At 25.9% G+C, this 18,189-nt stretch overlaps 2 protein-coding genes and 2 long non-coding RNA genes across 9 annotated transcripts; 2 read left to right on the forward strand and 2 right to left on the reverse strand.

The window, feature by feature from the left end:
• The first annotated feature begins 415 nt into the window (after positions 1–415).
• LOC114131885 (transmembrane protein 205-like) lies at positions 416–5,821 on the forward strand. Its single transcript, XM_027997208.2, has 4 exons — positions 416–780; positions 2,771–2,973; positions 3,101–3,267; positions 5,033–5,821. Exons 1-4 carry the CDS (start codon positions 542–544, stop codon positions 5,303–5,305), a joined length of 882 nt encoding a protein of 293 aa, XP_027853009.2. The 5' UTR covers positions 416–541; the 3' UTR covers positions 5,306–5,821.
• A 1,032-nt stretch (positions 5,822–6,853) lies between these two features.
• LOC114131887 (uncharacterized) lies at positions 6,854–10,706 on the reverse strand. Its single transcript, XM_027997212.2, has 2 exons — positions 10,577–10,706; positions 6,854–7,394 (listed from the first exon to the last, which is right to left on the reverse strand). Exons 1-2 carry the CDS (start codon positions 10,611–10,613, stop codon positions 7,147–7,149), a joined length of 285 nt encoding a protein of 94 aa, XP_027853013.1. The 5' UTR covers positions 10,614–10,706; the 3' UTR covers positions 6,854–7,146.
• Positions 10,707–12,238: 1,532 nt separating this feature from the next.
• On the forward strand, positions 12,239–16,683 carry LOC126552237 (uncharacterized). Of its 6 annotated transcripts, none has more exons than XR_007606072.1 (6): positions 12,239–12,609; positions 13,774–13,884; positions 14,048–14,214; positions 14,538–15,837; positions 16,090–16,311; positions 16,399–16,683. It is a non-coding gene; the product is annotated as an uncharacterized LOC126552237 (long non-coding RNA). The 6 variants fall into 6 exon arrangements; XR_007606070.1 differs by lacking the exon at positions 14,048–14,214 and having other exon boundaries at positions 14,538–15,543; positions 15,715–15,837; XR_007606071.1 differs by lacking the exon at positions 14,048–14,214 and having other exon boundaries at positions 14,538–15,316; positions 15,395–15,837.
• Positions 12,883–15,530, reverse strand: LOC114131886 (uncharacterized). Its single transcript, XR_007606074.1, has 3 exons — positions 15,391–15,530; positions 13,527–13,633; positions 12,883–13,451 (listed from the first exon to the last, which is right to left on the reverse strand). It is a non-coding gene; the product is annotated as an uncharacterized LOC114131886 (long non-coding RNA).
• Positions 16,684–18,189: the final 1,506 nt, after the last annotated feature.

Here is an 18,189-nt window from a genome sequence, read left to right on the forward strand (position 1 = left end):
TATTTCTGGTAGCACTGGCATGGGATGAATATAACAAATTGTTGGCCACCTCCTTTCGGTTGTATGGTTTTAAAGTATTCGGAGAAAATATTGTACCAAATTTTTACTGGACATTGTTATTGTTATTGTTGTTGTTATTATTATTATTATATTATTATTATTATTATTATACTACGACGCAGTACCCTCAAAACGAGACGCCATTTATCTTGTCAGCCAAGGGGGCGTTCGCGGTCACTCGGAGTATTGTGTTAGTGCAATATAGTATTATTGTCGAACGATAAAATGCGATAGTGTGTAAACGTCGCTTTTATATCGCATTGGTCACGTAGGCCATTTCGCCGCCGCCTTTATAATACAAGACGGGTCATGTGTATGTACACTGCTTTTCATTGCTAACAACGATCGTGTTCGATACACATCCACAGTCACTGTTTACGTGTATAATACACCAAGTCGAGTTTACCTTACTGTTCCACACCACAACTGACCTAGTTTTTCAAGCACTTTATTCTATAAAGTCGTTTTTCCATACACCACAATGAGTAAAACAGCCTATAGCAAATCGAAACGCGGATACGGTCATCCACATCATTTGTTCAAGTTGCCGACGATGGCTGATGCAGCCGCCAGCAAGGATTTGGTCAAGGAAGAGGAGACGACACAACCGCTGACTGACCATCATGAAAAACCCGGCAACACGCTGACCGCCTTCACCCGATACGTCGTCAACAAGTGCGCATTATTCTACGAAGGGTTGCAAGAAAATCCAATTTTCAAGTGAGCATATTATTTTCTATATTAATCAGAGGCGAATTTTCCGTGCATGCTCAGCATGCGCTGCATCATGTTCAAGGGTATAAACATAATAAGTTTAAATACAAACATTATTTTCATCAATAATATATATAACGTGTATTTAAAAACTTCGAAGTCAGCATTCGCCACTAATATTAATAGAATGCAGTGTGTTTGTTCGTGTGAGCGGTCCACAGCCAAGTCTATATGGCACTCATAGTTCTGAAATTTGGCACATAAGTAGTTTATTATCCGCTGATGTCGTACATTTTGAAGTCCATTTTTTTAATTTTGCATTTTAAAGAATAGCTTACGTGGAGATTTGGTGCGACTCGTGGAAAATGAATATTTATTTTTCAAATAAGGTTGTCATTGATTGCGAAAAATAAAATTGTTATTATAGTTGTATTTCATTTTAATCTTGTGGTATTTTATAATTTACCTATAATATTCAGTCAATACCACCCAGTACTGTTTTAAAAATATACGTGCAGTAGTTTTCATTTAACTTTCGTAGTTAAGGACAAAAAAATTATAAAAATAAATAATATTAATATTATAATATTATAATTAATAAAATTTCAAGCGTGAGTATTTACCATCTAATTCCGTGATCATCAAAATTGACAGGTCCTTAATATACGTAATGCTGTCAATATACTTAACAACAAAATATTGCTAAACTAAAAAACTATTACTGTTTTATAATTAATCGGATAATTAATGCAATGACGTACAAATTATTGTTAATACCTAATAACAGCGTTTAAATGTAATGATTATGTCATAAAAATGACACTTCTCGTATTAAATATTGAATAAACATTTACCTTCAAAATATCTATTAGGTTTATTCAATTCGTATTGTTATATAAAAGGAATATAGGTAAAAACTTAAAGTAGCTTATTATAGTATATTATATTGCAGCTTATAAAGTGTAGGTACACAGAAAAAAAACTTTTGAAATACCTGTATAGGTAAGTCTATATAGGTTAAGGCTATTTCTAAACGAATACCATTTTTTTTTTTTAAGAAACCAACCTTTACCTATAATCATTAATCCTAAATGATGGCTTTGGATAAAAATAAACAGTTAAGTAATATACGTAAGTATAAAAACATCGTGCGTTTAATTTTCTTGGATATTTTTACGTTAAACCTGTGCAATAAGTAATATTATTACACATTACAGTTGTATGTACACAGGCAACGGGCAGACGGAAACTAATGGCATGCGAAAAAAATATAAAATTAAAATAAAATTACACAATATATATGATTAATGTATTATATAATTACTAATGTATCATTTATACTTATTGACGTTACAAATCTTCTATAGGTACCTACCGCATTATAATAATTTACAGTGGCGGCTCGTATAGATAGGGGCGATGGGGCGATCGCCCTCCTTCTAAAATTATAATTTATTAATAATTTATAAGTTAAATATCAAATTTCAAATTTTTATTATAAATAAAAGTTGTGTTTTCTATATTTACACTAATAAATATTATGAAAACATTATCGATAACCAATAACAATTTTCCGGGACACGCGAGCAGCGAATGCGATGCTTGGGCATTGTTAAAAGTCGCTCATCATAACGATGATCGGAATACAAAAACTAAGAAGGGAGAACACAATAATAATACTGCGGCGGGGGCGATGATTTTAATCGGCCGATGTGTGTACGGATTTCGAACTTGAGTGTGTTTATTATTTACTTTGTGCGGTTGTAACATAACCAAATAATATACATAAATATATATATATATAAATTAATTTATATGTATTAAACGGATTTAATTAATTAACTATCATTAATATTATTTGTGTTCGATACTTTCTATAAATAAGCAATTTTATATCGCCCTCCCGCTTTCAAAGCACATGAGTCGCCATTGATAATAATTTATATTCCCGAATTTGCTGTAGTTAATTATAATAATGATTGCTTTTATTTTTTAGGATATTGTTCTTCGTACAAACAGCACATATATTTATGGCGTTGGCCGTTATTCTGGTCGCTGTTACGATGTTGACTGCAGGTGATATCAATAAATCGTCAAGGATAGGTGAAAGAGTCAAACCAAGAAAATTGGTTAATATTATTCATTTGGCAGCTTTCTGCACACACTTCGGCGCACATATATGGATGACATTCATTTCAGGTGAATAAAATAGATCATTTTATCAAGTTGCCAATATTATATTATATAGTCGCATATAAGTACTCTCTATATAACTACTAGCAGAGACTGAGGTTATTTATTTATTCATATGTTTTCGTTTTCTCAGGAGTATGTTTGTATTATAAGTTATCAAGACATGCTTTTGCCGATGTCCAAAAGGTGCTGTTTCCAAAATATTACACCACGAGCAGTTGGCTAAACGCATTTATTCTAATCCAATTCGGAAAGATTTGCGTTTCAGACAATGTGTGGGATATACACACGTATTTACAGGTATACACAATTTATCAATAATAATAATAATAGTATTACTGAAAAATACTTAAGTTCCTGATTTATATAATTATGGTATAATCGCGTACCTACTTACATTGTACGGTATAAATTATATACATATAAGTATATTCAATATTCATATATATAAATAGTATAATTAATATACGCATATTATGCGTATAATTTTTTTGATATATTTTTATATTGTTCATTTTTCACTATTCTCCTTTAAATAGTGGACATTATTTTGACGACTGAGAATATTCGGTATTTATAGATTTCACTCTATGTATAAAAATATGTGTATATAATATATCCCATATTATATACATGCGTATAAATAACATAGGATAAACATAATTCAAAATCCGTAGTCACACAAAAACTTACCTAGATGTCTTTATATTAATATTTTAATTAATAACCTGTATGACATGGACGTTAATATTTAGTTTGAGTAGTCTGAGTTCGAAAGCTTACTGTTTCTCGAAAATGCAATCGTGTTTATATATAGACCGAAATGATAAATCATTAATAATTGCCCGGTGAGCGCATAAAAGAAAAAAATTCAAAATATAATAAATATAAAAACATATCTAGTTGAATTAAATGTATATATATAAAAAAATGTCTTGTATGCCTTTTTATTTTTATTAATCACAATACAATACACATACATAACAATAGGACATATAATAAATGATAATAAATGGACATCCCTACAATAATACGTATCTCCATATTATATATTATGGTGAATAACTATAACGAAAAAGTTTCGAGAAACCGTCCCCCTTTTTGAAGAATACCTCCCTCTTAGAAATATTGAAATCTTTTGCTATTTATGTTTAACCATCATAAAATCAGATACCTATATGAAAAACAACTCGATTCGATGTACCTATGATTTATTAGTTGATTTAACTATTTTAAGTAGGGCTGGGATTTTGATGCAAATGCATCTTTTTTTCTAGCGTTTCAAAACGTTATACCGTAAGTATAAAATGTGTTTTGGGCGATGCTGATTAATTTGAAGTAATTTTTATTTTGCATCTTTTTGTATTTTTTGTCAACATTAACCTTATATGCATTTTTAAGGCATTTTTGAAGATTTTAGGGCATTTTCTTAGTTTTTAGAGCATTTTTCACAATTTGTTCATAAAATAAACGAACATTGTTGCGATTAACAAGATATTTTCAGCAAACTGCCGACGCGCCACGGTACGATTTATAAATAATATAGCACGAAAATCGATTATCGTCGATAACAATTTTATCATAGCTAGGACTTTCCGCTTAAATTATCGCTGTTATTTACCTATTGGCTAATATTATGTACTAGCAAAAACAAGTTAAAATATTAAATAATTTTTTTTTAATTATTATTTTATAATGAATGATTAAGAAAACAGAAATACAACAAAACAAAACAAGTAACAACGTACAATAACAAAAAATTAATTCTACAATTTTTTTTAAATTTTTTTGATAAGTTATAATAAATATAAATGCATTTTTTTTATTATTATTATTACGGCTTCTACAACAAGGTCATTAGCCAGAAATGCATTTTTATATAGCAATTTTTGAGTTTTTTAAGTCATTTTTGCATTTTTTTAAGGGCATTTTTTAAGATTTTTTAGGGCATTAAAATCCCAGCCTTAATTATAAGTGTATCCTCACTGCATTGTTTGTACCTTTACAATAATCATTATTTTAATATTGATAATAATATAGTGTGTTTGCATATTTTCCTGGACAGTTATGTGCACTGAGTCTATGCTTCTTGGTGGAACTTAGCATCCGTCTGTATGTGGTACCGCCGATGTTAAGACTTATAACCGTCAAGATGGCTATAGAGAAGTCGGCGGGCATTGGTCACGAAGTTGGGCGCCAAGATCTAGGTCCGTTGCTCAACTGTCCCCATTACATGGCTTTACATCGAACTTTTCGGAAGGTGCACATGGCCATGGCAATTTGTAATATCATCACCATGATGTGTAACGTTTTTCATTTGGTGTACATCGCAACCTAATGCCACCACCGCAGCTACCATCACAATCGTCCCAGAACAATCAAAAGTAGTTTTCAGTACAACAAATAATTTAATCACTACGCATAATCTATAGGTATAAATAAAAAAGAATGTCGTTTTTTATATAATTAAGTTTTTATACAAATGAGAAGATAGATACATCAGTTAATGCTTACAGTGATGGCGCCATTTTTTTTTGTGCGAATAATATTATTTGATCGTTGTCGAAAACGGCAACACAAAACACTCATTTCCGGTGCCACCACTGTAACACCATAATAATGATGGTAATATACATTAATACATTATAATACCTTACCATACTTTATTAACTGCTAACAAAATGACAGCCATTACTTATAGTTACTATTACAACTTAGGTACAAGTTATAACTACTATTATATAATTCCTTTTACAAAAATCAACGAAGTACAAATTAAAATAATATTAATCTACGTATAGATATAATATTTAATTCATTATATATTATTTTTTATTCTTCTTTTGTTCCTATATGTATTATATTTATTATTACAAATATCTAGTTGTGCATAATACATGTATTGTAACACTATAAAATAAATATATTTTTTGTATTGTATTTTAGTTAACTTTTATTAGATATATCATACATGTATAGTTTATACCTACTCATTAGTAAACATACATTTTTCAACTACACGGTCTACACCTATACCTATAACCGTATAGGTACCAGATATCTTCTATAAAAATATAATAATATACTGTACTATATTACGACTATTTCATGTGTTCGAAATACTTACAGTGGGTAATAAAATAAAGAACGTTTTTTATATTTTATTATATAGTATAGGTATATTTGTAGGTATTACAAGAAAATAATCAAAAATAATGAGTTAAAGATATATTTAAAGTTCATATATACCTATATACTAACTATAATTAGTTTTTACATAATATTGCACTATGAAACATTTATAAAACTAAATAAACTTATTTCATAACATATTAGTGTACGCTAATTCTCTGTTAATTTAATATTGTCAATAATTAATTTAATTTTCATCTCAGACATTTGTAACTTGTACCATTAGAATCAGTATTAAATGACTAGGAAAGTTGTTATTATTTAATACATAATATGTCCAACTGAAATTATTTAATGGCTTAAAATCCTTGTTTTAAATGAAAATTATATTCGAATATACACAGTTTTTATTATTATTTTGCAAATTAAACACTCGTTATAACTGCATTTGAACAGCTTTAAAAATTAAATTTACGACAAACAAGAATCCATGAAATCTTTATTATAAAATTATTAAATTAATTGTACAATATTTTGGTTTGTTTATTCTTATAATTGATGTTTATTTGTATAGTCTTTTAGTATATACTATATACCTACCTATATATTTAAAAATTACTATTAACTAAAATGGTTATAATATTTTCAAATATAATAATAATAAGTCAAATTAAAAGTTATAAAATTAGTAGAATTTTGTTTTGTTATTTTAGTGGACAATAACAGAACATAATATTATACAAATGATACAATAACTTCTTATCGACAAGCTGTGGTTTCAGAAAATATGACAGTATTAAAAAAATTAATAAAATCTGGAAATAAATAAGTATTAATTTAATTTAAAGCTTAAAAGTCTCAAAGATAAATTATACAATGGCATTGGATATTTTTTTTAATTATTGTAATTTTTTTTTTTTTTTTGATAACCTGTATTGACTTATGATAATAATAAAATTTAAAACTAGGTACCTACGTTCTACATATTATGTTAAAATAAATGTTGAAGTTAAAATTGATACATTTTTAATGGTCTTGTGTTCATTATTACAACTCTGTGTGTTGGGCAGGAAATTTTTTTTGTATGGCAAGGTATAGAGTTCGAAATGAATATAATGCCATTGCCAGAATTAAAACGAAACTAGTAACTAATACAGCTGACATTACTGTGGCACTGATAAGATTCTTTTTTTTGCCGTTCTTTTGAAACTCTGAGGTACATCCATCTCCAGACTTTTCTTTCTGGCGAATTAAATCTCGCAAAATTTTTATTTGTTCGATTTTCTCTTCAGCACCTAAGAACGAAAATAATAATATTGACATATTATGTGGTACAATATGTATAAATATTAAGTAAACTAGGCAAATATTTAATATCTAAAAAAATTTGATCTACATGAAAATGATGTTACATTTTAAAGATAATTATTAAACTATTAATAGATACTATTCACCCTTTATATACACATTGTATGTTTTTCAATAATTACATGCTCGAGTGCACGATGTATGTTATGCACCAATTTGGTTTACACAGAAATCAATGTGATGTGGTATACTGTTATTGTATAGTATATAATTTCTATATTTATTTATAAAATAATAAAGTGCTTGGTAAGTAGATACTCAATTTTGTTTAAAATTTAATCATAAGATACTCACACTATTTTATGTTATGATGTATTAAGTAATTTATTTCATGAAAAACTTCTTTGTGCAAGTTATCAGTTACTTACCTAGTTAATAGTAGATATTATATTTCTATATTATATTGTTTTCTGTTGTACATAATTATAATATCATATTAAAGATAATAAGAATTGATATATATATATATTATTATAATACATTGATAGTTGGTTATATATAAAACATAACAAAAAATAAATAAAAATAATAATATAATACAATGTGAAAATGATAGTTATGATTATTTATTGTGCCTACTTATATTTTATGCTCAAAAAATTATTAGTTACAAATATAACATATTTATAGTTTTACAACTTTTTCTATCAATGAAACACTTATGAATACTATTTTGTTGACTTGAAGTTGATGTTTATTTATTACAAATATCTCATATCTATGATTCAATTCTGTATAAATTTTAATGAAAACTAATGAGTTTTGGTAATTTAGCAAAAATTACATTAGATTTTCCACAGTATTGAAACCATACTTATGATACATTCATAACTAATACAAATTTGTTCATGTAAATCCATTTTATTATGCTTGTGAATACTATTTTGTTGACTTGAAGTTGATGCGTATTTATTATAAGTATTTCATATACATGGTGCAATCCTGTATACATTTTATAAAAACTAATGAGTTTCGATAATTTACCAAAAAGTACATTAGAATTTTCACAGGATGGAAACCATACATATTTATTTATAAAATAATAAAGTGCTAAGTAGGTTGGTACTTAATTTTGTTTAAAATTTAGTCATAATATACTATACTCACACTATTTTATGTAAAACTTCTTGAGCAAGTTATCAGTTACCTACCTAATTAATAGTTTATACTATATTCATGGGCGCCCATTGGGAGGGGCAAGGGGGGTCACTTCTCCCCCCTGGACAAAAAATATTAAAAACTTGTAACTCAATAAATATTACCATAATATAATTATTATCTTTACATTTGAGAATTTTTTATTTTAACCCCCCCCCCCTAAAATTTTACTTAGGGCGCCCATGACTATATTACTATATTATATTGTTATTATAGTATTATATTATATATTTTATTTCATACATTATATATAAAATGTGTGATAATAATAAATTGACATAATATTAATTTATTATATATAAACTATGGGTAATAGGTATACAAAATAAAAACAGATCCAAGATATTTTATAGATCATAGCTGATAGCTCCAATAATGCATGTACAATAGATTATAAAGCCAAAGGGTTAATAAAATGAATGTATACTAATAAGTTAAAACTAAGCATTTAAAATTATAAATAATTTTTTGGTCTATTTCCTACATAATTTGGTAAGTATAATTCTAACATATTAATTTGTAGATACCTACCTATAGGTACTTATATACTAATAAAATATTTATTACTTGTTGTATTACCACCTGCTACTAGTGCTACTTTATTTTATTTTTCAAGATTAATTATTTTAAAATGTTTAGTGATTATTTATTATTTATTAACAATAAATTTAATTACAAACGTAATATTGATAAATATATTCAGTAGCTGTGATGCTTTCTTCACTAAAAATTACAGACATAGAAATTGTGTGATATTAATGGATCTTAAAAAATGGATACATAAAACACATAAAAATGTGTAGTTAGGTATAGCTAGTGCTTGTAGGTACATATACGTATCGTATTATCTAATACTTATACTACCTATATCATACAATTTTATATCTTAGTTAAATGATTTTATTCTATGACTTTTATTAGTACATTTATTATGTATATAATGAGTAATTATAGTATAGATATCTGAGTGAATAGTAAAGCATCATACCAACCCCTTTTATTCTTCAATAATCAATTTATTCAAATTCTAATTTTTGGGATCTCAGTTCCTATATCTCTAACTAAAGATCAAATTTTCAGGTTTTTATATACTAATTATGAAAAGAGTGTTAGTTTGTGATGGCATTACAAACTTCTATTTTTCAAGTGAAAATCCCCTTTTTACTGTACCTTAATTATTAGGTAGTTAAATTTTTTTTAAATATTGATATACCTAAATCAAAATTCAAACTAGTATTTTCTGAGTTATCAAAATGTTTTTATTAATGTCTAATATAGACCTTAAAAATGGTTTACAAAAGTATATTGGATCTAATATTTACTATATAATATATAGTTGGGTCACTTTTAAAACTTAATATTTATAGATTATCAATATCTATGTACTAAAATTTAAAATCACATAGCACTTTAATTTCTAAGCCCCTATCATGAACTGATTATCCTTAGTACAAATAGTTAGATAACTAAAAAGCTAAGCGTTTGAATTTTTATTTTGATACAAGATTATTAGAAAAAATATCCGCAAAATAATTTACAATAGAAAAGATGAATTCTAATTTGAAAAACAGAAGTTTGTAAATCCAAAGCAATATGTTCCTTAAGCAATAAAAAATTAGAAAAATTTAAAAACACGATTTTTATGTAGTTATATTTCAAAATTCTAAATCAGATTTTAAATACCTTCTGGAATTATTCACTTTAAAAAGTAGGCGAGAATATTATTGGTAAATCATTATTATATTTAATTTTTTTTTTGGAAACATTTGGTGAAAAACACTCAGTTATTAATATTTGAAGTTTGAAACCTATTATATTTATTTAGATATTAAAATACTTATACATATATATATATATATATATATATATGACTATAAAATAAAGTTAAAAAACTTAAAAATGTAAAGTACCTAATATTTTATTTTACAAATTAATGATTTTCATAACTTACTCATTTCATCGATGTCCAACGATGTCGTTGTTGACATTTTGTTTTATAAAAAAACAAATAAATATATTTTATTAAAACTCGTAAATAGTTACCTACTATGTATGAACTCAGCGAAAGTTGAATATATTGTACGTACGTATCTGATTATTGATTTTTATTGAGTGTCCAGGGTTACCATAGTTACACTAGGGATGCTGGAAATCTATATAAAGGGTCCGTGTGTGTGACACACTGCATCCCAAATGCCAAAACTTGTTGATAACTGCGAAACGCAACACGTATTTTCCTCTCGTAACACAATATTTGATGGTGCATCCTTATATTTAAGTATTTCAAGTATTTGGAAAGTAGATCACTGTAATAGGCATTTTGTTAAATTTGAATTCAATGACAAATCATTATAGGTATACCTACAAAAAAACGATTTTAACGGGGAAGATGTCCTTTATTTCTAAGCATATTTTATGTTTTATTATAATTAGTAATTTATTTTTCTTTAAATAATATGGAATAGTTATTAAGTAAATACAACTATACTCAATATTTATAATTAAAATTATTCAAATACTTGAGATTAAATTTTTTTTCATCACAACGAAATAACTAAAATCTTCGTTTTTCGTTAAAATATACAATTTTAACAAATAATTATTACTTCAAATATATATAATTTATTCTAGGAAAATAATCATATCTACCTTTTCATTTTTAAAATAACAATTTTGAAATTTCCAAGCATTATCTATTGACATTTTATTTGAATTTTGAATTAACTACTAAAGAGTTTTGAAATTTTCATAAGTTTGATGAATATTTATTTTTATATTTTATCGTAATGTATTCACAATATAGGACACAATAAAATTATTTTGAAAAGATTTTACATTTGTATACCAAGGGCCTAGGTACTATAATTTTCAAATCAAAATTGTGTCCAAATAAATACAATTTTTAGTATTATTTTGCAATAAAACACTAGGCTGTCATCTCACATATATGTAACTAGAACCATTAGAATAAAAATGTAATGTTAATAAAGCATAATATTGCTTCATGCCTAATAGGTGTAAATTGGGTGGTGCAAATGTAACAATTGCATACTACCTACCGTATTTAAAATGTACCTAGTGCAAGTTTATATTATTGCACTACCAGAAAATCATAAAAATGTTAAAATTTTGTACACCAATTTCTATTTTCAAAAATATACATATTGTTTTACAAATTACAAAAATGTACTCAATTAAAAAATTTTATTTTTGTACAAATGTTGTTTTGTATCTATAATCATCAATCCTAGTTGCTTCTATAGTACAACTTGGTAATTATTTTTTCAATGATAATATCAATTATTTATCATCTTATCCACCATGATCTACATTACGGCCATAAAGATATCTTATATCTATATGGCCGTGGTCTAAAGTAAGACATAGGTAAATAATTTATTAATATTTTGTTTTTTATTAAAAATTAAAATATTCCCATGTTAGTTTCAAAATCACCTATATCGCAATGTCAATTTCTTAACCAGCTATCTTAAAACTAGAAATATATACAACTCTTATAATAATATTGTTATAAAACACATATTCATACACAGTAACTATGCATTCCAAACCTATGGTTTCATATTTATTACAAAATCAATGAGTATAATAATTTTAAGGTCTTTTTGGTTTTTATGTTGTTTCTGGAAATTTTCAAAAATTAGTTATGGCTAGTTTTAAAACTACATACCTCATTTTACTCGTAATAACTCATAACAACGCCACCATCACCTAAAACAAACAGTGTGCTGACATCCTATTAAATCAAAACCTATTATGACATTTTTAATACAGAGTTTAGCTTACAGACTAACATTGATGGATATTAAGATTAATTGATGTTTACTCAGGTGATGCACAAGTCCAATTAAGGATTTTTTTATTATTATTATTCTACAAAAGAGTACAATCCTACCATATAGTATCAAAAAATTAAATGAAACAAGCTATATTATGTTGAATCAAGAAAAAGCAAACAAAAATGTATGTTATTAATAATATACTTAATATAATAATAAAATTAAGTATTTAATAGTAAGGTAAAGTTAAAATATTATATTGATAATTGATAACATATATATATATTATGTTAATGACATAATGCATAACATAATTTAAGTTTATAAACTAACCTAAAATAACTAAAATACTTTTATAGTTAAGTATAATACATTGATAGTTAGTTACATATAAAATATAACAAAATAAAAATAAAAATAATAATATAATAAAACGTAAAAATGATAGTTATGGTTATTTATTGTGCCTAATTATATTTTATGCTCGAAAAAATGATAAATTACAAATATAACATATTCATAGTTTTCAACTTTTTGTATCAATGAATTACTATTATGAATAATATTTTGTTGACTTAAAGTTGATGCTTATTTATTATAAATATCTCATATGCATGGTTAAATCCTGTATACATTTTATGAAAACTAATGAGTTTTGATAATTTAGCAAAAATTACATTAGAATTTCTACAGGAGCAAAACCATGCATATGATGTATTCATAACTAATACAAATTTGTTCATGTAAATCCATTTTATTATGCTTGTGAATACTATTTTGTTGATTTGAAGTTGACACGTATTTATTACAAGTATCTCATATGCATAGTTTTGCTTCTGTATAAATTTTATGAAAACTAGTGAGTTTTGATAATTTATCAATAATTACATTAGAATTTCCACAGGAGCAAAACTATGCATATGATACATTCATAACTAATACAAAAGTGTTCAATTTAAATTTCATTTTGTTGAATGAGTGTAATTGATCTTTAATGTTGCTGCAATTTTTGGTCTGGTTTTAAATCTATATCATAACATTACTATTAAGACACAAATAGCTCATTATTGTTATCATTCATAAAAAAATTTTCATACATACCATAATTGATTATTTTTCATTTTAGTTTATATTTGAGCTGTGCGAAACTGCATATATTTGCAGTATATTTGCTTATATTTGTAGTATGTAAGAAATTAATTGGATAACTGAAACAATAATTTATATTATAATATTTTACATTTAATTCAAGGTTTAGACTGATTTTTACTCAGAAAATGTGTCTTAATAAGAAAGAAATAATTATTATGTATACAAAATTAATCTATCAAACAATAAATTTTTTCAGAATTCTTTTCACTCGTATTAAAGCTATATCTTTAGCTAATTTAGTAGCACAAAACAAGCAATGTTATGTCGATAAATAACATTGTATGAATGTTGGTCAGACTTACAGACAGTAAGTACATGAAAATATGGTAAATATCATGTGTTTTATGTTATTGATAATGTGGTAGACGAGTGACTTATCATAAATACAAATCAAAATAATTTTTACATTCAAACCATGTAATTTACATGTTACAATGATTTAGTAAACAATTTAATTTTTATTACATTAGACATTAGGCACCTATTCATAGTGACTAAGTGATTACAGTGAACACACTCAGAAATTCCTAGTATTAATGTATTTGCAATAAAACATCAAGAATAATTCAAAGGATATTATACAATAGCAACACCTACTTCGTAAAATATTAAAAAAATGTTATTTTCCTCTGTAAAGGTATGCAAAACTCAATATTAACTCATGTTCTGACATGCTCGCAAATTATATTTAGTTTGACATAATAAACAGTAGGTGCAATAAATGTTAAATGTAACAATTTTCATGTTGCTAAATGCAAACACAAATATTCATACTAAAGTACTTTCTAATTTAATTTTATGAATTGTTATCTTGAAATGTAATATAGATGGCCATTTATGATAAATCACATTCCTAGTTCTAACTTTAACTAATATCTCAGGTCTTTTACTCTATAATAAATACTTTATTACACACAATTTACTGTTCTTACTTTGTTGAACTCACTATCTTGTATCCAGATTGCAGATCAACAAACCATAGAAATGTGTTTTCTTTATACATAACCGCTGTTCAAACTTGCTCAAAGCAATAAACCAATTTTATACAACCAATTTGTCACTATTAACATATATGTATTAAGCAATGAAATAACTACAAATTACTACCGATCCTAAGAATTATTAAAAAGTATGCTGTTTCGCAATAACTAAAAATCTTAGGACTTACTAATAAAAATTAATATGTGCAATCATATAATCAGAATCATAAGTACAATGCTGTAAAGTACAAATAACTGGATTTGACCTATTTTACAATTTTACATCAATAATGATAAGTCATTATAATGGTACTAGAGCACACAGTTGAATTTATGAAACATTAACTTACCAAGTATGTAACAAGAAGGCCATGACCAAATTAAGGACCAGATCTATGTTAAAGAAACATAGACCTGGGATGTCACATGTAAGGAAATCCTTAGCATGGCATATTCAGATGTACTAGAGTCGCAGAGTTCACCGTTTCTTTACACATCACGCTTCTACATTATACTTGTTATACTTGATTCAAATAAAGTAAATTAACTATTTGCAATTACACTTCAATTAAACAATTAATTCACGTCAACCAACTGGTGATGGAAAGTAAGCACACTACGACGAGTGAAATTCCTACTATGCCTAGTGACAAATCGTAGTTGCGACCGAGCGAGTTTAATAGGTACCTCGAATATTTTTGGACTAGTCACTACCTACCTTCTAGCTCACTCATGAATATGTTTTCCGACAAGCAGAGAGTAAATTCGCTCGCAATCAAAGATTTAATGAGTACCTAATGCACATATATAACGTATAACTTTTTGTTACTTACCTAGCTGCAGGAATACAAAATAAAAAAAAACAACAACCGCTCATCAGACATGGGTTGTGAATCACGCATAAACAATTAACAAACTCGCGACCATTACCGCACATTACGCTCCTCTTGAGTAGACAGTAGAACACCTTAAAAAGTTAAAACCAGGTATGGATATTATATATTTTTATGGCGGAGATAACAATACAATATAGTGATAAACTGATAACTGATAATGATAATAACGAATATAAATTATTATTTTAAATAAAAAAAACCGACATTAAAAGTGAACAAAATAGTAAATACACAATAAAAAACAAAAAATTATATTCTAAGATTCTTGAAACAGTATCAAATCGCCTACAATACAATTCAAATAATGATTTCTTCGACATTCGCCAGTCGAACAACGTATAAGCAACTACGAATGGTGAATGATTATTCTCAAATAAATAAATGGTAAGGAATGAGAATATAATTTTTAAATGTATTTTCGTTGTTTAGTTTGTTTCTGATCACGATTACCTACACGAGTAGATAAACGTGTCTCAGATAAATAATATTATTCTTTCGTCGTCGTTGATTAGGCCTGTTTCCTGTAGTACATTACCCTTATAGTATACGCAATACGCCGACTGGTATAGCATCGTGACTTATCCAAACTCATTATGTTTTATTTCTTCATAATGTATTATTATTCTGTATTTTTAGAGATAAATTTAATACTTACGTGAATGGATTCCATAACAGGATATCGGACTATCGGAGCATGTAGCAACATCAAAAAACCTCGGACCGGCCTGATAAATACCAACACAATTGACATTCTACAAAGAGAATCAGCAACTACCGCAATAACAACTACAGCTGCATGTTTTTCACACAAGTATGAATCAAAAAAATAAATGACGGCGTAACTAAATAAAAAATTTGGTACTACACTGTTAAGAGCTTAACAAATATATTATTAAATTAACTAAAGGGACCATGTAAACACAAATTAATCATATTCTGTTTTAGATAGTAAAGACAAACAAATGGATATTTCAGGATTATCCAAACAGCAGTTAAGGAGTAATCAAGAAAAATATACATCAAGCAGTGCCCGACAACAAAAACGAAAACCATCAGACCAAGAATCCCACAATGGTCGAAATCAGAATCGAGCCAATAAGCAGAACATTATTTTATTTTTTTAATACATAATCCACAAGATTAACCAAAACCATTGTATTGTCCTATTAGACATTGCATAACAAATAAAACTATATAACATAACTAAATATAACAGAACTTTTAAAACAACATTTTTATATAAGATTTTAAAAATTTGAAAAACATTATTTTTGTTTAAAATTATAAGTAGTTATACTGTAACAACTTTTATATTGCTAATAAATAATTCAGTACTAAACTCACACATTAAAACCATTTACCATTCAATTAAGATATAAATGGAGGCAAAACATAACATAGCTTTATAAATAATATTTTTATATAAGATTTTTAAAAATTGAAAAACATTATTTTTGTTTAAAATTATAAGTAGTTATACTGTAACAACTTTTATTTTGCTAATAAATGATTCAGTATTCATTGCAAATATTTAAGTCTTTTACCATTCAAATAAGATATAAATGGAGGCAAAACATAACATAACATTTTATATAATATTTTTATATAAGATTTTTAAAAATTGAAAAACATTATTTTTGTTTAAAATTATAAGTAGTTATACTGTAACAACTTTTATTTTGCTAATAAATGATTCAGTATTCGTCTCACACATTAAAACCTTATACCATTCAATTAAGATATAAATGGAGGCAAAACATAACATAACATTTTATATAATATTTTTATATAAAATTTTTAAAAATTGAAAAACATTATTTTTGTTTAAAACTATAGGTAGTTATACTGTAACAACTTTTATATTGCTAATAAATAATTCAGTACTAAACTCACAAATTAAAACCTTTTACCATTCAATTAAGATATAAATGGAGGCAAAACATAACATACATTTTATATAATATTGTTTATAAAATTTTTAAAAATTGAAAAACTTATTTTTGTTAAATTATAATAGTTATACTGTAACAACTTTATTTTGCTAATAATGATTCAGTATTCGTCTAACACATTAAAACCTTATACCATTCAAAAAAGTTATAATATAGGAAAAACAATAACATAGCTTTATAAATATTATGTTTATATAAGATTTTTAAAAATTGAAAAACAATATTTTTGTTTCAAATTATAAGTAGTTATACTATAAAAACTTTTATTTTGCTAATAGTTGACTCAGTATTCATCTCATACATTTACGTCCTTTACCATTCAAATAAGATATAAATGAAGCAAAACATAACATAACATTTTATATAATATTTTTATATAATTTTTAAAATTGAAAACTATTATTTTGTTTAAAATTTAAGTAGTTATACTGTAACAACGTTTATTTTGCTTATAATTGAATCAGTATTCATCTAATATATTTATGTCCCTTACCATTCAAATAAAATATAAATGGAGACTAAACATAACATAACTTTTTAAATAATATTTTTATATAAAATTTTTAAAAATTGAAAAACATTATTTTTGTTTAAAATTATAAGTAGTTATACTGTAACAACTTTTATTTTGCTAATAAATGATTCAGTATTCGTCTCACACATTAAAACCTTATACCATTCAATTAAGATATAAATAGAGGAAAAACATAACATAGCTTTATAAATATTATGTTTATATAAGATTTTTAAAAATGAAAAACATTATTTTTGTTTCAAATTATAG

This window comes from Aphis gossypii, chromosome X, assembly GCF_020184175.1.
Source record: "Aphis gossypii isolate Hap1 chromosome X, ASM2018417v2, whole genome shotgun sequence".
NCBI classification, from domain to species: Eukaryota; Metazoa; Arthropoda; class Insecta; order Hemiptera; family Aphididae; genus Aphis; species Aphis gossypii.